Raw genomic sequence first — 24,212 nt, forward strand, 5'->3', positions numbered from 1 at the left:
GGCTACTTCCATTCCTGTATTTTATTTTGGTAGTAGCTGCAGAGAGTCAGGGGAGCAGTTGACATGCTGGAAGTTCATTGTGGTAATATCTTTGTATCTATCCCTCAAGCAAACCAAAAAAAATAGAACTTCTGTGACTGTGCATCAGAAGAGAAAAAATAGGGTTTAGGGAGGGCAATTGAAGTGAGAATAGGAGAAAGAAACAGAAATAAAGCAACTTTTTGAGCTGAGTAAAGATAAAGTTATGGGGATTCACAGAATAAATTTGAAAGATGAATAAGAAAAACAATCTCAGAAAGGAATAAAGAAAAAGGAGAGAATATGTTGTTTGTTTTGTTTTCCAATTCTGTTTTTGTATTATCCTTCAGGTAGATCCACAAGTTAGGAAAGAAGGACAGGTTTTCAATGTGTTGCTGATGGCTAATTTTGGCCTAATGATGCTTGCTGATGGCTAGTTTTGGATCTTTTAAAGAACTTGTGGAACAAAAATTGAAATCTTCCTAGATGTCTACTTCTGTTACTGTCGTTATAGAAAAGGGTTGACCCAAACATAAAAATTATTATGATGAATAGATCTTTTTACTATTTTTGGTACTTTAAGCTGGTTGTATTCTGCTTTACAACGAATAGTGTTTTTTAAATCATATTAGGGGAATTAACAACCTAAGAAAGTCCCTCTGATATCTCTAATTTAGTTCATTGAAATAGGTGGTTTCACTTTCTGATTATTTTCCAGGTTATTTTTATGAGCATCTGCTAGCCATGCCAATCAGAGTGTAGTGTTTCTTAATGCCAGTTTATCTTTGCAGAAACATCTGTGCTACTATAATTAATATTATTTTAATATTTCCATTTAAAAATCTTTATAGCTTAATGCGAGTAATGCTACACAGAACATAACGAGAAAGAAGTGAAGCATTCAACAAGAGAGAATTATTTTAATAATAATTATATTTTAAATTGTTAGATAAATAAAATACTCATTTAGCGTTTGGTAATTTCTAATGCATGCCTGTGTAGCTCTGTTTTGCTTCCATGCGTATGTCAATGTATGTGGGTAACCTTAACTTTAATAGTGAAAGGGATGCTTCATGCACTATACTTATTTCAGCCTTTTGTGCTTTGCAGCACATGAAAATGCCTGGAGTTCTTTTCTGGCCTTTGTTAGTGGGCTGAAACCATGAAAATCTAGACTGAAATTCTGAGTGGCTACAGCTGTACAATTCTATTACCTGAAAGTCAGTCACAGCTGTTGCCTCATCTTTAGTCTTGCTAAATCAATAGTTGCTTAAGCTTTTGTACAAACACCAGTACATTTTGTGGAATGATAGAATCACAGAATGGTTTGGGTTGGAAGGGACTGTAAGGATTACCCAGTTCCAACCCACTGCCATGGGCAGGGACACCTCCCACCAGATCAGGTTGCCCAAAGCCCCATCCAGCCTGGCTTTGAACGTTTCCAAGGATGGGGCATCAACAGCTTCTCTGGGCTGCCTGTTTCAGGTCCTCACCAGCCCCTGAACAAAGAGATTCCTGCTAACATTTAAACTAAATCTCCCCTCCTTTAGTTTAAAGACATAAAGACTTGTCCTATCACTATACTCCCTGATAGATTATTTCCCCATCTTTCCTGTAGGCCCCCTTTAGTTACTGGAAGGCTGCTGATACAAGGTCTCCACCAGAGCCTTCTCTTCTCCAGGCTGAACAGCCTCAACTCTCTCAGACTCATTTTGAGACTATTTTAGAACCATTTTCTCAAATGGTTTTCTATGCATGGGTCCTTTGTGTGGTTTGGTAAGAATGTCCCAGATAAAATTAGAGCTCTGAGATTTTAGCATACACATACCACTTGAATAGGAAGTGTCCTCATAATTTGGAGGAAGCAGAACTTATATCTACAGTATCATAGTCGGAAATGCACCTGATTATTCTATCAAAAAAAATAACTGTCAGCAAAAAGTAGCTTTTGATTTCATTTTTGTGGATGGAGTCAAGCCAATTCTGTTAAGAACATATGAAAATGGAATCAATTGGAAGATTTTGCTCTTTGAAGCACAAGTTCGATTTTGATCACAGTTCAGCTTTAAAAGCGTTTCTGATTTAAATAGTGAACTTCTGAAACTATTGCTAAGCATGAATACTTGTGTAGAGATCAGTGAGATGATAGTTATTAAAAATAAAAATATCTTTAAAAGTACTTGAACAGTATTCAAAGGCAAAATATTTGTTACTCAAGGATCTTGTTGATGTACGAGTTGTTGCAAAAGTTTTGGTCACAAACTTGTTCAGAGAATGATTTTGACGCTAACCAGGCTTTTGAAAATTAATTAGCTGTTCTTTGAAGAGCAACACAGGAATTTACAGAATATGATGTATGTTTGGGGACTTCTGTTTTCTAATGGCCATGTAGTGACTTGTTCCTCACCTAAAGAATGTAATATGGTTTCAAGTTTTATAAAGATATCAATTTTTGAAAAATATATTATGTAAATAAAAAAGTTTTAATAATTAATTTCCTATTCTAAGAGTTACTATTTTTAATGATCTACAATTGAAATTCTTTATGGAATATACAAAGAAGAAAAAGTCAATCTACACATTATGCTTCATTGCACCCATGTTTTTGTATTTTGTTGTATATTGAAGTAATATAAAGATATTTTTAAATAATGGGTTTTAAACTTTCCTCGTGTGGTTTCATTAACAGCTGCATGCATCTATTTTTACACCTGCTTTTATCCATCAGGAGAAAGATATTTTCCTGAATAAACTGCCAAAATGTATTCTCAGCTGACAAAATACGCCAGACAAGTGGCCATTCTCTTCAATTAGGCTTACTCCACAGTGGAAGGAAAATGCATGCTTTTATGTTACAGTAGAATTGCCTGTGAGATGCAATGTCACATATCACGTTAGTCGTGCCCATAGAAAAAATAGCAACATAACATTTGTTGCTGACTTTTTCTTCTATCAAGAGATAATGAAAATGTGGAGACTATAGAAGTGAAATTGATTATTTGACATGTACTTCAAACTTACGACCCATGCTGTTGTCAGGCTGATAGCTTTCAAAGCCTTGTTTCTAGCCTACATACTTTGTTCAAGTTGGGAACCTAGTTTATCTATACTAATTAAATCTATACCCCTTAACGTGTTTCAAATTGATCGTGTTTAAAATTATATTCTTACTTTATTGTCAACACATGAAAAAGTTGTGTTCATATTTGCCAAATCCTAGTCAGAAAAAAAGATAAAATTGGAGGAAATGATCTGTGGTCTTTAAAATTGGGTAAAAGATCGCATCCAGTTTTTCTTCCTTCTATAATAAAATGAACTGTTACTCTTCGCTGTTCATTTAAAACAAAAACATTCAGTTAGAAATGCCTTCGAATGGTTTTCTGCTGGCTTCCTTTTTTCATTTAGTACAAGTATTAAAACAAATTTTTCTTCCTAGTTATAATGGTCTGGTCTGTATTTGCTGTTTAGGTGCTTAGGGTTTGGAGGATTGTCTCTTTGTGTGTTATGCCGAATTGTCATGCTGTGTGTCACGATACTGGGTATTATTATTAGAGACACTGGGTGTGCCATCTCATGCTTTATTGTAATGTTGGTGTTGTGTAAAAATGTTTTTGTAAGGCTGGTGGTGAGAGCCAGCATGAGTTGCCCTGGGAGTATTCATCATGTGAACTTTACATAAGGGTCACAGCTACTTTAGTGGAGATGGACTGTCTTGTTTATAGGAACATTCTAAATCTTATTCCAGGTTTTGACTCTGATGAAGAACTTGGGCCGTTCTGTCATCACACGCCGTTTCTAGGTGATGATCTGGGATTGATGACTTTTACCTTTTGTAAACTTTCTTTAATATTTCCTATGTTTGCACGTTTGCATGACAATGCAAGCTTTGGGTCTGTGGGGTGGTAGAGCAAGGGGACAAAGGGCAAGGCAGGCATGTTGTCACCTGAATTTATACAAACCTACAGACATGGATTTTGTTTGACAGAAATAAGTTAAATTGATCTCCACGGAATATGGATGTTTTTATAGAAGACAAATTAAATCCTAATGAATGCATCATTTACTCCCATTCTGTGCAATGATGATCTGCATGGCATAATTCTATTATGTGGTGACTGATGTATTTTGGCAACCACACTGTATATCCATAGGTAATTATTTATATGCTTGTTAGATTACTCTCTAGATGAATCCAATGTAGGTAATAGTGTGCCTTGGTAATATATATATAACAAAAACTTCAATTGATTAAAAACTAATATGAATTAGTTGCTTTTTAAGTATGCAGATGGCCAATAGGTTCTGCAAATGCTTGAGACTACAGTAAACAGTACAAAATGGTACAAAATGAAGAGTGCAGATTTCTGAGGAATCTGAGGGCTTTAAGTCCATGGAAAATGCAAACCTTTTCAATGATTTATTGTCATTGGTTGTGGCCCTGAGTTCTCAAGCTGTTTTCTGTGGATTTCATCAAGATCAATTTACTATTCCTATCAGCCTTAACTGGTCCAAAGAAATATGAGACAAAAAAATTGCTTTGAGGTTGCCTTTGGATGCAGATGTGGGGAAGCCAACTACTTGGAATATACTTTACATCTGCTGATTATCTTCGAAGCTGTGATGTAGAAACCTACATCCCGTTGTCGAACTGAACCAGGATACTGGCTGTAATACAGCCTTTTGTTTTATACATATGTCTTGCTTTAAACATATCCTTACGTTACTTTTTTATTTTTTTACAGATCAGAGAGTAGCATCTTTTTGTACCTTGGATGATATGCAGCAAGCTCAGGGCTTGGAAGGACCACAAGAATTACCTTTGGATGAGAGTCCCACAGATGGAAAAGATTTCCTCGAGGCTACTGGGTATGTCAAAATTAAAGCATGTTTCTTGACACAACAACAACAAAACACTGATTTTCTCCTAATGTTGCATGTTATGTGGTGGTGAGAGTTCTTTCTCCCTCTTCGTTCTTGTGGTAGGAAAAATATATGTAGGACAGAGGTTCCCATTACTGTTGGAATATAACACACACTCCCCAGAACAACAAATAAAGCGATGCATGTCCTTTTCCCTAACTTAAATGCTGTCAAAGGGAGGGCATATAGAAGGAAATGGAAAGACAAAACTGGATGAAATGGATAATTTGGGCAGCCAAAAAGTGGAGAAAAGAGAGGAGAGAGTCAACATGTTAACATAAAGAAAGAAATCAGAAGAGTATAGAAAGCAGAGTACCACTGCTCTGAAAACGTGCAGGTTTTAAAATTAAATGTACTATTTCATTTAAAAAAAAAAAAACTTCCCATTTTTCTGTCCTCTGTATAAGGAGAATGGGTAGGAGAGAATCTTGTTCAGATCAGTGTTCTGGAATGCTGAAATTATTCTAATGTTACATTTGATATTGGTATGTTAGGGATGAACACTACCTTTTCAGAATGTAGTGATACAGTTTATCTCATGATCTTCAGCTATAAGAAGTTTAGAATTTGGTTGAAACTTCAGAAATTAGCACGTTGTACTTACGAGACCTGAGGAAGAAAATAAGACATTGGATGGAACTGTCTTGGTCCATCTACTGGTTTATGGAAGTTAATAAAACTTTACTCCTATTCAGCTAACAGATACTACCTGTAGGGAATTGACAAGCTTTTTAACATCAGAAATCCACTCAGTGACACTGTCCTGCATAATAGGTGCCATAAATAACTAAAATCCTACCAATTTTGCAGTCCTAATTTAGATAATGAAGCTACTGGACAAAGAGTCCAGTTCGTCTTTGAGTGTCAGTCTACCAAAGCAATCTGTGTGTAATGAACACTAGTTTGCTTGTATGAGCAGCAACTTTGTCTTTCCAAAAGTATTTTTGGTATTTATTTGACCATAACAGGAAACTTTCTCTAGAAACGATGTAAATGGCTCCAACTACTTTATTTCAAAAAGCATGATGTCAAATTGTCTATATGCATGTTTCATTGTTATTTGATAGCAGACTGATCATGCTTTGACTTTACTTTTGAAAAGTATTGTTTCTTGGAACCAACCTCAGACCAGTTCCATCTAGGAAATTTGTAGTATAGCCAGATAAAGTGCTCTCATGAGAATAGTGCAGAGTATAGGTTGATGCACCTGAAAGCCAAATTTTTCACTGTATTTATGCTATACAATAATAGTTTCTTTTTTTCATCTGGATAGAACTGATGACAGGAGCTCAGCTCTGTAGTATATTACATCCTGATCTGCAGCAAACATCTCAGACCTTGGAATTTACCTTTTGCAGTTGTTCATGTTCAGGGAAAAAATGCTACTTGCAAATCCATAGTTTTTCATCTACACAGAGAGAAATGAATTAAGAGAACCCGTAACGGAGGACTGTGGGAAACTGCCCAACTTCTTCATACCCAGGGATCTGGGATCTGGGAGAGGATTAGATTATCATCTTTTTTTTTTTTTTTTTTTTATCCCTGTCTTCTCTGCTGTGGGGAGTGTACTTGTTTTAAAAACGGGGATTGAGAAGCAGAGTCTGTCAATTAGCACACCTTAAAAGAAAAACATCTTTGATTAGTTTTGCTCTTCAACTGCAGGAGTGGAAGAACAGGAAATGGAGGGAAAAGAAAGCTTTTAGTCTTCTTGCTTGTTAGGCTATCACGTTATAATTTGAAGCAATTTTACACAAATTAACTTACATGGTTAAATGCATTTATTTCAACGACTTCTAAGTCCGCATTTTTCACCAGCCAAGTGATCAATAGGGTTTAAAAGACTTTTAAAAAAAAAAAGATGTTCCACTTCAAGCATGGGAAAATCTGTCTGATTTTTGCACTTGCATGAAACAGCTGATTCAGCTCTGTATATAAAGCTACTCTCTCTTCAGCTTCTCTCTTTTAGACAAAGTAATTCACGTTACGGCTAATTTCATCTATAACGTATGAGAAACTGTCTCCCACAGTGCTTGTTGTCATACAGGAAACAGAAGCTATTCTCAATATTTTCCTTCACTCATGCATTTGATTAACCTGTGGCAATATTTCATATGTTTTGACCTTTAAGCAAAATATTTGTCTCTGTAAAGCTGTAGGTTTATCTTTTACTGGAAATGACACAACTGCAGACCAGACAAAAGAATTCTAACAGCTCTTTTGGTTTACAATAATTGCTGCTGCAGCTTGCTTCAGATTAGTACAGTCCTTATCTGAAAGCAGCTTGTTAACAAATGTGCTCAGCACACCATTTAGCAGCAAGTTTGACTTGCACTGTGAAGGTATGTGCAAATAATACCTAAAACATTCCTTCTTAATTATTTTAATTTCTTCTAGGTTTGCACGTGAGGTTGTGTCATATTTCAGATATTAAAGAAATAGGTTTATGTTCTGGTAATAGTTTTCCACTGTTGCTATTTTTATCTTTAATTCCCAAACTATTCCTAAACTAATTTGTTTTCTCTGTTATGCCTAAAAGTCTTATTCTGCAAAAGCAGGGGGAGAAAATGGAGGAGAAAATTGTTTTTAAGTAACTTGGAGTGAAGGTTCTGGTTTACTTTATAGGGAGCATGCTCCGACTACTCTGACTGGAAAAGTTAACCAGCTGGAAGTGATCCTCCGGCAACTACAAACCGACCTGAGAAAGGTAAGAGATCATTAATGGTATTATTACTTTGTAGTTTTAGTAGCTAGATTTTTATGCAGAGTTCATTAAAGGTTTGAAAAAAGTGCATCAGTTAAAATAGGTATCATAATGATGATTAATGAATGGTAGTTCCTTGTGGTTGATCAGAACACTGAAGTGCAGAGAGTCCTGTGGGAATGGTTACACAAACAAGTTGCTTTAAGGCTGACTTGTTTACAGGTCATTGACTACTCCAAAAGAAATTGTCCCACCTGTAGTCATAGCCCAGAATAAATAAGGTACTTTATCTCTATTTTGTGGTACCTTGGATTTGAGAAAGGATAGGGATATGCATGCAGGTTTTACTTCTGAGCAGTTAACACTCTAGATTTGTCATCCTTGTTGCCTTGTGGTGTCTTGATCATGTAACAGTGAGTTGATTTGCCTCATTTGCTGTCTAATTCCTGAACTGGAAACAGTACCAGGACTGGTAGAAATGAGACTTGCTTTTATTCAGAAAATAATCATTATAGGTAAGATTTTGAAAGTAGATAATTTTCTTTCTTCCTGGACTCTCACATATTATCTGTAATACTTGAAGTCTTCCCATCCTTTTAGTCCTTGAAGTTTTTTGTTAAATTGAATGAATTCCTAGATTGTTTTGTATTGAAGTAGCATCTAGTTTTCTTTTTAGATTGCATTAGTTTCAAAACAACATACCCCAGAATGAATAAGGTACTTGGAGCATATTTTGGGAATCAGCTTAGAGTTAGTTGTCAAAATGGATTAGGGAGCTCAATATATAACTTGTATGACTTGAAGAGAAATAATAGCAACAAAAATAACTGCTCTATCATGACTACTCACTTTTTGCAATTTGTATCTTTATTAACCAGGAAAAACAGGACAAAGCAGTTCTCCAAGCAGAGGTACAGCATCTGAGACAAGATAACATGAGACTTCAAGAGGAGTCTCAAACAGCAGCTGCTCAACTGAGGAAATTTACAGAATGGTTTTTCAATACGATAGACAAAAAATCCTAATGGCTGGACCCCCTTCGAAAATACTTACTTGTAACAGCTGTAATGTAACAGCTGTATTTTTTTGATTAGCGGGATAATAATTTCACTGTGTTCACAATCCATTTTAGGTGTTTCTGCTACATTCTCTATCCAGCTTTATTCATTTGAAAAAGGGAGAACTGTGGTAATCTGTCTTTAAATTCATATGAAGAAAGCAGAGAATAGCAGATATTTGTTTGTGTGAAGATGAATGTAAAAAAAAAATTCTTAGTGTCATTTTAGACATTTTTAGAAGATGCGCTGGCTAGGGCTTGCCTGAAGAGGAATATTTGGGGTTTTAGTTCCTTCATTTCAGGTGCGCTGGTGAAGATGTTAAAGCAATTTACATTAGCTTGGGCTTCAGTATTGTAAGATAAAAAGAATAACCAGACATATACTTTAATGTTTAAAAGGTGCTCTATTTTTTTGTATGTACAGTAGTTTTATTTCCACGGTCCACATTGTCATAGCAATAAGAATGGAGGTATAGTGAATAGTCAAAAAGCTGTGTTTATAAAATGTTAGCACTGATGTGTTTAACACTAGTTTGGATGCAGATACATTAGAGATTATTTATTTGCAGGAACAAATGGTGCCTGAATATAAACAGTGTTCTGATTTTCTAAAGATTCACATGCCTTGTAAATGGCTCACTGGGGTTAGCCCACTCCCAACTTCAGTTACTTTTGTATAGTTGATGTTCAGCTAAACAGTTATATTGCTTAACTATTGGAATCATGTATGGTGTGAGCCAGCCAATCAATTGTACAATGCCAAATTTGTTTATCTTTGTACAGAAGCTTTGATCAAGTGTCTTGTATTTAACACCTTTATTTAAGCTTATTTAACCTTAAATTGTTGATTTTATAAAGTTTGTTTTATCTGCACTATGGTGAGGTCAGTTGGTTGCAAGCTGTAATATTTTTAGCTTGCCAAGACTGTACTGAGGAGTTCTAGAAAATTCTAACAATTGGATGCTGCTAGTACACAATTGATTTGTTTGTATGCTTTAACATTTTTAACTGTTTAATTTGAAATGAACATACATCCTGCTTTTTTAATAAATGTTAAAAATCTAAACCTGAAAAATTATTTTATCTTGTATCATCTACAACCATTGTCATTAGCTCAGGTTTCCATTCAGCTCACCGTCTAGGTTCTCAATCTGGAGACAGTCCAAACCGCCCAAGCAATCGGTCTGTCATTTCCAACGAGGAATTGTCACCATTATCAAAGGGGATTTCTTTGATGTGGCCTATACTATAACTGAGGAGATAGCTTCACAGGTCAAGGAGTAAAAAGCTATTTTGACTGTTCACAGTCATTAATTTAGTGACCTATGAGAAAAACTGCTTTACTGCAAAATATGTTCTAAAGAAATATTTTTCAAAAGGTGTCTAGTTTTCATGTATTATTTTACATTAATCACAACAGCAGATAGGTTGCCACCCTCTTTTGTCTGCAATTGAAGATTTGATTGCAGTGTTAGCATGTGAGATGTGAAAGCAGGCTGATGATAGCTTGCACTGCTTTATTCCTCTTTAGCTACAGTTTTGTGTGTAGTATTGAGCTATACGTACTAAATCTACTCCAAAAAAGAAATACAAGTTTACAAAATGAAATGAAGCTAACAAGAACTTTTGAAGTTATCCTGCAATAAGAAAAAAAAAAAAAAAAAAGGTTTCAAATCATGGTTGTATTCCAGTTTCCTTTCAGCAGCTAAATGCATTCAGGCAAGCCTACAGAAAATTGTAGAATCGTTACAGTATATATTCAACTGATGCAAATAAAATTCTGTATCCATTGTTTGCATATATTGGCTAAGAAATGGTTCGTAAATTGAACAAATGTCTATTCCTGCTATAATGATTGTTCTGAATAACTGCTCTTAGGAAAGGTTACATGGGCAGCAAATCAAGGCTTTGGTATCGTTGTATTCAAATGAAAAAGCCTTTGTATTTTCATCAAGAACTGACTCTTATCTACTCAACTATATCCATTAAGCTATATTAACTTAGAGTAATTAAACATGGCAGTCATGTGTTACACTAGATTCTGATTTAAACACTTTACAAGAGTCATTAGCAAACCCATCTGGCTGGACACCTTGCCAAAACAGCAGTGCTGAACAACTTCCACAATTTGTCTGTGAACACATTTCTGTGAGGACTGGCCTCTTTGAGAAGCTGTGCTAACTGAAATGACCTTCAGAATAAGCTTTTTTTCTGAAGGAATGCTATTAGGTTTGTGTAAGAGTTGCTAATCCAATATCCATTTCAGCATTTGTCTCTATCAGTTATTGAAAATAAGCATTATTGTAATTACCTGTGCAGAAAGGATTGTCGGTAATTCTTTTTCTTCTTTTCTCACCAATTGAGAACTAATGCCTTAGCTGACCACTGCCTCACAGGAGTAGTTTCATCAGGGGCACATGATTCTTCCTCCAATGGCTATCACTGTGGAACAAGGTTTTTCGCCTGGCTGTTACTGTTTTAATGATGTTTGGATGCAATATTTATTAGACACCATAATACAGGTTCAGGTTTGGCATAAGTAAAGTGTATTTGACTGGACATTTAAGTTATCTGATGTTTTAGGAATAATACTTGGAGATATTAATAAAAACAACTGTTTTAGACATGTGGAAGCAAAGGCTAAGTCTATGTTAGCAACTAGCATGGAGCACGAGAAAAATTTAGTGTCAATGACCCAGACTTTGGGGGATGGGATGAGATCTGCCAGGCTCTTTCTTGTGCAGTCCCATGACTGGGCAGCCTTTGGTGGCTGCAATCATACAGTAGGTGGGCTCTGGTTTAGTTTTATCTGGAAGGATGCCAGGCCCTGTGCAATAAATAAAATCCATATGAACCAAAGCACAGTAAGTGGGGAGGATTTGGAAATTTACTTCAAAGACGCTTTTGTGAGCTCAACTTAAAACAGTAATACGGAAGTGTTTCAGATATCAACAAAGTCTTACTAGCACAGCAGGCAATGCTGTGAAATACCAAGATGCAGAAACCAAACCAGTCAGCTCAGGTATTTACTTCTGTAAAAGTAACAAACACAAACCGTGGCAAGATCACCAAATGTTTTACTTCTGCCTTAAAAGTGGCACACTAATTTGTATGTAGAGCCTTATTGAAGGGATCCTTATTGAGACATTTCTCATGCTGTGGACTGCATTTTATTATGTATGTGGGTTTTTTTGAGACCATTATTACAAAAATCAGCAGTAATTTCTGCTATTTTTTTCTGTCCCTGAGAGCTTAGTTATTCTGTGCTTTCTGTTAGTAGGCACGTGATAGCTTTATACAGAACCTTTATACATCTTGTGCATTATTTCATATAAATTCTGAACTTGGGTCATCTTTTTTTTGTGCCCCAAATCCAGTTGTTTTGGAAAGAAATGTTTAAATTACTTGTAATGTAAACATGCTGGTATATTGTAGGGCAATTTCTTAGAATAACAATTGTCAGTCTGTAAAAATGTTGCTATATGCATTATGATGTTCTTGCAGTAGTATTTCATGAGCTCCCTCAAATATTTTGAAATTAGACTTTGGTTCTGATATCTAAGAAATTCAGTGGAACCCTGGAATTGTGTGATTTGAAAACATCTGAACCATTAATTATTGCCAAATAAGTTATTTGTTACCCCAGCTTCTCTCTTCCACAGCAAATACTAGAAGGAAAAGAATGTCTTTTCAACTCAAAAGCCTTTTTTTTTTTTTTTTTTTTTTTTTTTTTTTTTTTTTTTTTTTTTTTTTTCCCAGACAAAAGCTTGCTTCTGTGTATTTGGGAGCAGATTATGCAAACTGAGAGGGAAATGTGTACTTTAGGAATCCAAGAAATGAATTTGCCTGGAAAAATAAATCTTAATCTCAGCTCTTTTCTCTGTGCAGACAGGTTGTGTTTTTCATTTGATTCCCTACACGGCCTTTATTTTTCTCTCTCCTAGCACGTTCACTTGCTTTTCTCTCAAGCGGAATCCAATGGCACATAAGCCAGAAGGCACACACAGTGAACTGCATCCCTGATCTGAACCTTGGGGACAGGTTTGTGTGGGTTTAGACAAAGCCACAGAGAAGGAAGGCCTAAACAGTTTTTGGTCTTTGCTCCTATGAAATTTGTAACAGTCGCTGTAGAAACAGAAAGTGGTAGAGGTACAATCCAGCCTTGCAAAATGTAAATCTTTGCTCTCTTGCAGTCTCTTTAGACACTTAGTGTCTTACCACATTGCTAGCTGTATGAATCATTTTCGAGTCATGAGTTAAGCCACCAGTCAAAAATGTATGTTTCTAAAATAGCCGTATCTAGCAGTTTTCTAACATCTTCACCAGGGAATCGATTAAAAAAAAAAATGGGGCAGGGGGGGAGCAGACACATTTGCTTAAGTTTTCTTTTGGTTTTCCTGTCAGATAGGCAGAGAACATTGCTGGCTGTTGCACTAAATCATGGGGAACTAGCTGGACCGGAGAGTGGAACAAGTGGGCTTAATTGCTCATACACTTTCACTTTAGAAATCACTTGAAGATATCAAACATTTCAATGTTGGAATCTTCTTTATCTTGTTGACTTCTCTAGGGAAGTAATTTTATGCCCTTTGTTCCATTTTTCAGGCGTGTGAGCCTCTTTTCATCCATTAAGCATTGATATTGAAAGGCTTCTTTGCTATATGGTATCATAGAATTAATCTAGTAAAAGTCACATCGACCTTGTCCTAATTGGAACAAACTGAGGCTGATAGGTGAGTAATGTGAATGTGTTAGTTTTGCAGAAAGGTTATAAATCTGTTTCATGTTTTTTTTTTTTTTTTTTTTTTTTTTTCTCTATTCCCGTTATAAAATAGCAAATCATTAAATCTCAAAGGCTGAAAGCCAGCAGATGGGTATTTTCTGACCAATGTCATAAAGCCCCAAAGATTATTGCATATTCTGTTGTATCAGTTCATGTGTCCTTGTGTCTGCAGAGCAGCTGGAAGCATTTGCAATAAATCTGAGGAGAGATGATAGAGAGTAAGGAGGCAGAAATGTACCATGCCAGAAAGTGGGACATGCAAATACACTAATAGTAATCCTGGGCAATATTTGAGTTGTGGTGTTATTGATGACAGGTGAATTTATGTCCAAAGACTAGAATTTTAATAAAACTGCAAATATTCATGTATCTTGCTTATTTTTTTGTAAAGCCACTCTTTGGAACACAAAAAACAATTGTCAAACTACCTCAAGAAAGAGTAAGCCCTGACTAGAAATGTGAGAGAAGGTCTGCAGTAGTCAGGCTTAATATCTAACATGGGGTAATTGGTTAGTCTGAAATTTACAGTGTTAGGAGCTCAGTCCTTTGCATATTCATTTCTATTTGAAACTCGTGAAAATCTGACTATTTAGAGTGACCAAAGCCATTGCTAATAGGATAAATATATGACAGTAGGGTTGTCCAGAAATAAATACTAGTCTACCCATCTGAGGTTTTCATTACTCCTAACGCTATTTCAGCTCAGATGTGGCTTTGGTAAGTAGTGTATTTTTAAGATTTTTTTTGTTGTGGAAAGCCAAGAGATCTGCATTCTCCTCATCAAGGCTGTGTTTCTCTCTCTAAAGACATTCTTTCAAGATGATGGATGTTCCTTTCACAAACCCAAGACACGGTGTTTCTTTTAAACAATAAATGTTTCTTTTGTGTGTGAGAACAGTGCTTCAGGAAGTGTATTTTTGCAATAGTGCTAAAAGCATGCAACTTCAAGCTGCTGGGCTCAAGTTTGTTCCCTAATAGATTTCAAATGAATCTGTATCTGAAATTTATGACTGGTGACTATCTTTTGTCACATAGCTCCCAGATTTTTGGTCATCCCTTTCTCTGCTAAGAGTTTCTCAGTAGGGGTTCAGTGCAAATATGCACGCAACAAGAAGCTACTTCAGACTTGCACTATCTTCATTTTGTAGGAAATAGTTTTTAAAGATACAAATATCCTTTCTTTTTTCTCCCCTCTGTGCCTTCTCCTGTCATAAAGCTCAAAAAGGAACTTATGTATGGCTCAGGGTGGCTCGTCACCTAAACAATTCATAGCCTATTTGCTGAAATGTTTGTTTATGAGTATGGGACGATAAATATAATTACTAATATAAAAACTGTTCAACGTGCTTTCAGTCAGCATACAGACCAGAAGCAACCTTGTTTCCCGTGGGGGAGATGCCATTTCATCAATTTCAGTCCATGTTGGCTTGGACAGTAAGGAGTTGAGTCATCTACCACTCAAAAGAGAACGCAAACAATGGGCTCATTCCTATGTATGTTAATGTCATATAGCCACCAGCAGACACATATCATTTAGCCAGAAATGCTCTAAATGGCAGCATTAAATTGGATTGTGTTTTGTGGGCGTGTGCATATAGGGTGGCAGATTTCTTTGAAAATATCAGCAAATATGATTCAATTCCTCTGGTGTAAATCAGGTTTAATATCATTAAAATTGCTGAAGAAAGTAAAAGTGGGAAAAACAATCAGTCTCTGTCTGAAATGGTGAATTACATCCAGACCGTGTTTAAAAATGAGGTCAAGTGATCAGACCAAAACAGGATCTGAAAATAAAATTGAAGCCTGTCTTTATTAACCATGACCTCAGTTGTCCAGTTTTTTGGCTCATTGATTTCTAATGTTAATGTGGTTTAAACATCTTACTAAGCTCTGGAGAATGTTCTTTCAACAGAACCATATCTATTAAATGAGTCATTTGCTCTTTAAAACTAGATAGCTTCACAGCACAGCATGCAGTAAGCCTCCTAACGTCTCGCCAATTGTCCGGCAAGACTGTTGATATTTATGCTGAGAAACTTTAAAGGGATGCTGACAGGAGAATTTCATCATCTATAAATAGCCTTATTAAGTTTCATGCGTAAAATCCTCTTGGATACTTCAAGAGTGGATTCTTGCTAAGACTGTGTATAGGTACCTTCCTGTTCCATCCTAGTTTGTTATTGCAGAGCAACCTGGAGTTGTTCAGCTGCTGATCTTTTGTTATAAAACAAGCATGAAATAGAAGAAATCGAAGATAAAGTGAAATGAATCTTCAGACTAGCACAGATGAGCATTCTTTTTACACATTTTTATAACAGCATAGAGATGCTTTAATAATCTTCACGGAGAGAAAAATAGAAAAATGACTAGGCTTGCATATTTAACAGGCCAGTGTATAATTCCTGAGTGCGCCATGTGTTCTCTGTCAAGCCATGCAGACAGCAAACCACATTACAGTGAATGGCTAACAATATGGTGATAATGACTTGTCCACATTTCAAAAGAAATGTTATGAATTTCCTCCAAAAAAAAATCAAAATTTTTCACCTCAAGGAAAATCCTCAGAAACACCCAAGCTGCATTTTAATTTAAATGACATGGAAATGCTCACTTACTTGTATAGGGTATGAAGCCCTTAGTCAGTGTTAGAATGAGACTGAGATTGCTGATATGTGCTGACAGAAAACTGAGATGCTGAGTGTAGAGGCAGATATACCTGCACCTTTTCCTTGAAGGGAATATGCTTGAAATATCAAAAGGGCTTCCAGTCAAATGCTTGATTTGATTAGAATAAAGATGAGAGCAAGGTAATTGCTGACAGAACTACTCTGATCTTCTGAAGGAGACAGATTTTTTAATTTTTCTTTTTATTTTTCTGCTGTTCAGAAATAAATCTTTATTCTCTGTCCGCAAAGGCTTGTTTTTTTCCTCTTGCTTGTACTGTGGAGCTTCGAGCAGCTTCCTGGACTGCATAGTCCTGTCTGACACCTGAGGAAACTGTGATTTTCCCTGGCACCCCATGGGTTATTTGTGAGTCTTTGTTACAGGCAAGTCTCCCATTCCTTTTGGGAGCCCCCAGCCAGCCTGCAGGCTCCCTGCTCTCTGTTCCCCCACTTCACGGTTTTCACCTGCCCTGCGTGCTGCAGCAAGCTGCTTGCTTGCATGCCAGAGTAAAGCCTCCTTCCTTTCTGCTGTCCAGCTGTAGCCTTTTAAACTGTACCTAACACATAATGCACGTACAGTAAGCAGCGAGCAAACAAATAAAACTGATAGCATCCTTTCCAATTATCTACAAATCTTCTGAAAGATTTGCTTGTGGTCATATAATGATAACTCTGGAAAATCTGGTGTTGCCAGTACTTAAGTGCAAACTGTGGGCTGCAGCTGGAAATGCAGGAAATAAAGTGGGTTTGAAAAAATGTAAACAGCTTCGTCTCATTAAAGTCTCCTACAGGGAGAAGCAGCACAAGAAACTTTGGGTAATTTGAAAGCCCTGACACAGTTTGAAACTTGACTGTAGAAATTTTTCTAATGGCAAACAAATAGGTTCAGGATTCCTAGGTTATTTTGGAAGTAGCCATAAGAGTTTTGTTCAATGTGCATAAAGTTGCTTCTCCGGAATTTAAAAGCAGTCAACTGTGCAACTAAAGATCTATCCCTTTGAAAGTATCTTTAACCCCCAGTATGTTGTATAAGGATTGTAATATCTAAAAAAGCCTTCTTCTATGAGCCTTGTATTACTGGGGCTTTATATTCCAGCTCTGAGCAGGAAATATGGACAACTCCCAATTTTCAGCGAAGCTGGGTTTTGTTCACTTAATGTTATCTGATGACTTTAAACTTGCTAAGGCAACATTGCCAGAAAAGTAAACACTCTCCTTCATCTCTAAGTGAATGTTCTTCATTTGGCCTGCTCAGATTTGCAAGGCCCAGAGTCCATTATTCATACATGCGTAGACTTTTTTGTTTCTCTGTGAGCAACCACATTTCCTTTTGAAGCTGTTTCAGTGACCGAGTTACTATGAATTAATAGGACTTACGATTTGTCACAGAAATGTTGGCTGGAAGGAATGTCTGGAGGTCATCCTGCCCAGCCTCCTGCACTACCTCCACCGCTATACCAGGTTAGCTATGGTTTTGTCTAGCCAAGTCTTACAGATCTCCAAGGATGGAGATTGCACAGCGTCCCTGGGTAGCCTGCCTTATCCCACAGTAAAATGTGTCTTTTTTTTTTTTTTTTTTTTTTGTGTGTGTGTGTGTGTTTTGTTTTGTTTTGTGTTTTTTTTTTCACTAATGTCTGACCTGAGCCACAATCTTTGGTCCTCCTCCCTCATTACCTCATCTGGCACTGCCAAGACCTGGTCTGGTTCATATGTGCAAATACCCTATAAGAAGTTGTAGACTACTATTAATCATCTCTCAGCCTCCTCTTTATCAGATTAAACAAGTTCAGTTCTCTCAGCTGCCCCTCTTTGGCCATGTGCTGAAGGCCTCCAATTGTCTCAGCAGTGCTGGGCTGTTCTCTCCCCAGTTTATTCAAATCCATCCTGTACTGGAAGGTCAAAACCAAACACAGTACTCCAGGTGAAGCCTTGCTGGTACACTCAATTACCCTGTATATCTAGGGGCATGCAGGGCATGTAATTTGCCTCCTTGTCCCAACAACCCAAACTCTCTTTGGAGATGCAGTAATTTTTCTTTTCTGTTACATCTGGCTACAGTTTGAGGACAGGAGATGCTTTGGTGTTTATGTCATGAGCGGAGGTGGTGACAAGAATAAAGACGTGCACAGATGCACACATGCTCACAACAGACACAGAAGAGTTGCTGTTGGACAGAAGCTGAAGTAAAAAACACATACGTGCACCTTCTGTGAGATCCACGTAAGCCGAAAATCCCCAGAGGAGCGTTGATAGTGAAAGGACAGTAACCTTCTCTTTAGCTTAAGACAGTTTTCAGATGCACTGTTGCTAGTTGCTGCCAATCCAAATGGGGTGCTGGGCAGCAGCCCTCTCCGTTGTCTTTCTGCTACAGTCTCAAGGAAGATCTGTCCCGTGGAGCCTCCCCCCACCTGACCTTACCAGGTGTATCCCCTTTATAGTGGGAGAAGAACAGCAAGGGCTTGCAGAGAGTGCTTCATCTGAAGGGTATCATGGAGCTCCCCTGGACTGAGCCACCTGCTGATGAACCCTCTCTCAGTGTTCGACCTGAAGGCAGCGCTGGAGCTCAGGTGTGCTTCTGCAGTGCGGTCTGTTTTCACATGCTTTCAGCTGTTCCTTCCTTTTGTTTCCTTTAATGTTTGAAAGAATGGTTATGAACATCTTGAACAAAATGAGAAACACCCCCACTTGCTGTAGCGAGCGAGCAGGATCGGTGCTCAGGTTGTTTGAAGTCAGTGGTGCTTTGTGCTCTGTGCAAGGCAGGATCCCTCAGAGCGGAGTTTTCATTTTGAGTAAATGGGAACAGGAGGTGTGAGATGCACTCAGCAAACTTACCTTGGCTGAGACCAGTTTGAAGCATTGTTGGATGCCTCAGTAAATGACATACGATCGTCTGGAAACAGACTTTTATAACCAGGATTTCTCTCCATTTTGGACAGGTTGTTATAAGGAGCAGAGGTCAGCCAGCATCAAGCTGGTGTTAAAGCAGAATCAAGCAGAGGCACACAGAGTTTTTAATAAACAAAGAGTCTTTGAGTCTCTTCTACCACTATGTTATTCTAGTTTACTTCTAGAGTAACCCAATTCAATTAACGTTATTATACTTCACATTAGCCTCAAACTAGAGCTGCTCATTGTTGAATCAAGCCCTGTGTTTAGATCAAGATATAGAGAACTGTGTTTTTAAAAGTGCTGAAGTCTTTGTTTGTTTTGGAAGGTGTTAAAACATGTTAAAGAAAATTAGTTCTAGGCTGAATATTTGTATGACAAGTTCTGCCTACAGCAAATTTCTCTGACTGAGCTACAATCTCTAAAAATAAGATTTAAAATGGGAATGTTTATGCAAGCCTTAACACTTGTGGTACCAGTGCATGTTGCCATAATAGTAAGTGGAATAACAGAATGTCGTCAGATTGCATTGAATTTCTGACCTCTGTTTCATCTTGTGAGACAAATCGATCCTTCAACATTAAGGCCACGAAGGTTCATCTGAATAGAAATGTTTTCCAGATATTTGTAACGAAGCTCAATATGCTGAACAATTCAACTAACCAATAAATACAGTCATTATTCTGATCAGTTTGAAGTGCCATCAGCAGCAAAGCAGAAGAATCATCAAACAAGCAAACAAAATAAATACATACATAACAGAGATCTTTCTATGGCTTTATCTAGCACTCTACAGCTGAAAGTTTCTGCAGAGCAGAAGCACACAAAACTTGGGTGCAGGAAATTAACTCCTGCAGTTCCAGAGGATGTTTTTTCTAACACAGTGGAACATTTTGGGGTTTTTCCTCTGCAAAGGGGGCAGTTAGAGGTCAGATGTAGTAGCTGTAGAAATGGCATTAAGGAGGGTTACTCTTTCTGCTGCTGCAAGGGGAGCTGCTGCTTGGGGCCTCTTCTGTGGCACCTCTGGCTGTGTGGGAGGCAGGGGGAATGGGGAGGACTGAGATACATCAGTACGTTTATGTCTCTGTGGCACCAACATACTGAATCACCTCTGGATCTTCATATTCTTTTGATCATGCTACTGGAGTTGTTTGGATCGTTCTTCAAGGTAATGGAAATTATGCTGGGGAGCAGAGCCAGGATCTTCAGAGCCAGAGTAGCTGGAAGAGCAACAGCTTTGCCTGCCTCTCCCTTGCTGCAGCAAGGGATATGTCCCAGGTTTGGACCCTGAGAGGCTGGAGTGCCTTGGCCATGGATCTTCAGAGAGGCTGAAGGTGCCTGTGACTGAGCCACCCTGTCCTGTGTACACCTGTGGAAGGGTTTGGCTGGGAACGTGGTTATTTTAATGTAGGACTGTCCTTGGAGCAGGCCCCGCTGCTGCACTTGCTGGGTTTGTTCACCTTTCATCAGAGCCTGGGGAGAGCTACGTACATTTCCTAATCAGAAACAGGCACTGATGCTCAGGAGAGAGCATCTTGCCTTTGATGTGAACAGGTGCTGTAGCAGGAAAACTTGCCCAGCTCTGTGGAGCCTGGAGTTTTGTAACTCCATCCAGAAACCAGAGGACAGAACATCTTTGGTTTTGGCAGAGCCCATAACTCCTGGTGAATGTGCTTGTGCCAGACACTGGTTTGAGGGGTGCAAATGGCACATAATCCAGCGCTGATTATGGGAATACTGTTTGAGACATCCCCCCAGTGAAGAAACTATATTTGCTTCTCCAAAATCAGTTGCTTTTTGCAAGATTTTCCTTAGCCTGTAAGTATTCCTTCTTTTGCGTGTATTTCTCCAGCAGCTTACTCACAGGACAGAGTTTAGGAACAGAGTTGTTATGAGATAGTGCAACAGTTTGTGTATTAAACCTCACAGGAAAACCTCCTTTTGGGTCTGTCCTGTATTTCAGATCAGACAGCCTGCCTTCCGTGTACTCCACAGCCACAAAGAGATGAAAGCCCTTTTGCACTTGAAGGTCTCATATCCCAGATCAGATAATCAACGTAGAGGGGGTAAACTTGTATTAGGTGATTGTCTTCAGGAAAATTTTACATCATTTTAAACAACTGCCGCTCAAGAAACTTACAAAAGAACTGACGTTTCTCTCACTCTGTTTCCTTCAGTTACTTCCAGGGCAGATTGGAGTTTTAACACCAGAGGCTTCTTTCTTTGCTTGTTCTGCTCAGCGCTCCACAAAAACCCTTCACCTTTTGTCCTTACCCCACTGATGAAGTCCCATTGCACTTGGTCAGGTGATCTGCTTTGACTCGTTTGCAAAGCAAAATCAATAACCTCATTTTAAAAACTTGCTGAAGGCAGGGAATCTCCCTCATATTGGGCATGCTATCAGAGGAGAATCTGCCACTCTGGGTGCAACCTGACCTCCAGCCTGGAAGGATAAGTAGCTTGAGAAAGCATGAGGGATTTAGTAGCAAAATTGAGAGGAGAGAAGATTGTGATAAGAACTATGTAAGGTTTCTGAGGAGTTATTAGGATTATATCACATTTCAGTTTTTCCCTCACGCTCTTTTTCCAGAGATTTTTCTAAATAATTGTGCTTGAGCCAATGTACACAGGATGATGTAAGGTGTATATAGGAGAATACATTGCCACACTGAGAGCCTAAGTAGCAGAAGAGGCACTGATTCTATTGCTTGTCTCCCTATATACAAATGACAGTCAAAGTTCATGTCTCTGTGAAATCATGAGTTTCTTTGCTCGTTTCTGAGAAAACATCCATTTCCCTTTTGCAGAAGGCTGTTTCTGGCACTGCAGTGGAAAAACGCCAAGCCAGCTAAAGGCGAATGCTATGTTTTGGGTTCTCATCACAGAAAACAGATTTTGTCGTTAAGTACAAAAATAGACTGATGGCAGAGGAGACCTGCTTTCAGAATGGGAAACCATGTTGTCCTTGACTTCCAGCCTACATCTGGCTCTTATCTTTTAGGGAAGGAATACAAGAGTTTTCCAGCACTAAGTCAGGAACTAAACGTACGTTTTTAGTGATTTGTAACCATCTATCAATGTCCTTTTACTTTTGAAGAGTGCAGGTTTTCATAGGGTGACTTCACCACTTCACCTCCTGAAGCCTTCAAAATGCTCATCGATAGTCTTGGAGCAAGTGACACTGCTGCTTGAAGGAACTGGGACACCTGAAGGTAAAGGAGAGTGCAAATTAAAAAAAAAAAAAAAAGAAAAAAAAAAACCTGCTCTGTCAATCTGTAAATGAGGAGACAGATTTACTGCGGTGCAATCTCAGGGCAGAACACTTCTCCCATTAACATTTCGTGGGAGGGCGCAGAGTCCCACACACTTCCTGTGCTGCAGTTGCAGCTATGCAGCCTGAGTGGCCCCAGGTGAGTACCTTCACCACATCTACCAGCTACCAGACCTGAGGCACCCCGTGATGATCCCAAAGAGTCCCAAGACTGGGACTGCTTGCAGCAGGAGCATTTGAACTCTCTGGTCCCCCTTGCCAAACACCCTCTGTGTGTGATGGAGTTGGGTTCCTCCCTGCTTGGTGTATCTTTGAGGTCCTTCGTGTATTGCATCAGTTCTTGAGATACGTGCCAAGCTGACAACCGGTGTAAACCAGTGGAGCCACAAATAGGCAAAGATAGGCGATTCATCAGCACAGCGTCATCCTTACGTGTCCTCTGGACGTTCTGCAAAGCAAACACGCTCTGCCTCCGCTTTTGCCTGTCTGTAGGGTGTTCATCGGTTTTTGCTGAGCTGGTGTCGTGCTTGCTAATGACTTTCATGAACTCTGTCTGTTCTTAGGTCACAGATGGAAGACACTAAAGGGTATTTTCGAAATTTTAAAGTTGCAGACTGACTGCAACAGGGAGAGCAAAGTATGATACTCATTACGTTCAGCATGCTTTGCTTGTGCCAGAGACCTGGACAGCCAGGCTTTTTCTGCTGGGTTAAATTGAGCAGAAGATGGGGAACCCTCCCTGGAGGGCAGAGTCACTGCCATCCCCACCACATGTTGTGCTGACAGCCCACTCCCAGCCTGGTCTGCAGGGCTCTCGCTTGACCCCAGAGAAGCCTTGAAACAGACTTGGGTGTTTCCACTGGGCTATGCTATAAAGCCTGTCGGATAACAGGTTCAATACTATTATGATAAGGGTTGGAGCCATGGAAATGTTAAATTTAAAGCTGTTTATTTCTCTTCAATGCTGATAAAAGATGAACAATGCATAAAGCTTTGTTCCCTCTCTAGCACAGGAAGCCAACAAAATCAATTTCACCCGAGAGTAGCCAAGAAAAAGGAGATGAATTTGTCTTTGAAGCCTAAGCAATGATCATAAAACACATGATATTATTACAGTGCATGCTTCCTCCAGGTGCATGGAGGGGGGTCTCTATAGCTACCACGTAAGGGACATCCTGTCGTCTCTGGGTTATTTCATGTTGTACAAGGCAACTACTCCTATTTATAATGCGTGAAAAAATTCAGCCAGCAGAGTTTTCTGCCTGGCTGATTCTGCCTTAATTTACAATGAACGTTTGTCTTGTGATTTACAGAACTGCCAGATTCCCTGAGCAGCATAACTCCCTTGAAGAAAGCTTCTCACCCACGGTATGGCTCAGGCAGTTTCACTCGGCCGTGCCAGCTCCAGCCTGGGATCTTGCAAGAAGAGCAGGACAGACGGGCAGGCAGGATGTGACAGGTGAAGCAGCGTTCTTGGCACAGCGAATAGTGTTTGCTTTGGGTGAAAGGTCTAACCCAGGTTTACTCCCGCCAGCCTCCTCGCTCTCAGGGCCTTGCTTCCAGGTGCCTCCCTTACACACATGGGCTCTGGCCAGCCCCAAAGTGAAATTGCAGGGCTTTATTTATGTCTTTTGAAACTTAGGTATGGGAGAATTCATCAAATGGTTTGCAGTTTTATAACCCAAGGGCTTGTGTCTGCTCCTCTTAGGAGGAATGAATGTCTCCATTCGGGAGCCTGTGTCTGAGGTCACTCACAGGCACACATTTCCACTGATTTTAACTCTGTATTAAAACGGAGTGAGATGCCAGATCCCACAGCCTGCAAATCCTTGGGAACTAGTTCTCCTATTTGGTTACCTGGTGTGGTGTCAGCATTGTGCTTTGAGGAGGCAGTGGCTCCAGAGGAGCACCAC

General features: G+C 38.7%; 1 protein-coding gene across 6 annotated transcripts in view; it reads left to right on the top strand.

Annotated features, from left to right (window-relative positions):
• SIPA1L2 (signal induced proliferation associated 1 like 2) overlaps positions 1 to 13,846 on the top strand; it is a 142,001-nt gene extending 128,155 nt beyond the window's left edge. For 3 of the 6 annotated variants that reach the window (XM_068676782.1, XM_068676784.1, XM_068676783.1), the window contains exons 20-23: positions 3,764 to 3,817; positions 4,761 to 4,884; positions 7,561 to 7,642; positions 8,518 to 13,846. In XM_068676782.1, coding sequence (XP_068532883.1) covers positions 3,764 to 3,817; positions 4,761 to 4,884; positions 7,561 to 7,642; positions 8,518 to 8,664 — 407 coding nt within the window. In that variant the 3' untranslated portion in view covers positions 8,665 to 13,846. The remainder of the gene's footprint in view (positions 1 to 3,763; positions 3,818 to 4,760; positions 4,885 to 7,560; positions 7,643 to 8,517) is intronic. The other 3 variants (XM_068676785.1, XM_068676787.1, XM_068676786.1) reach the window with 1 other exon arrangement.
• The last annotated feature ends 10,366 nt before the right edge of the window (positions 13,847 to 24,212 follow it).

Source organism: Anas acuta, chromosome 3, assembly GCF_963932015.1.
Source record: "Anas acuta chromosome 3, bAnaAcu1.1, whole genome shotgun sequence".
NCBI classification, from domain to species: domain Eukaryota; kingdom Metazoa; phylum Chordata; class Aves; order Anseriformes; family Anatidae; genus Anas; species Anas acuta.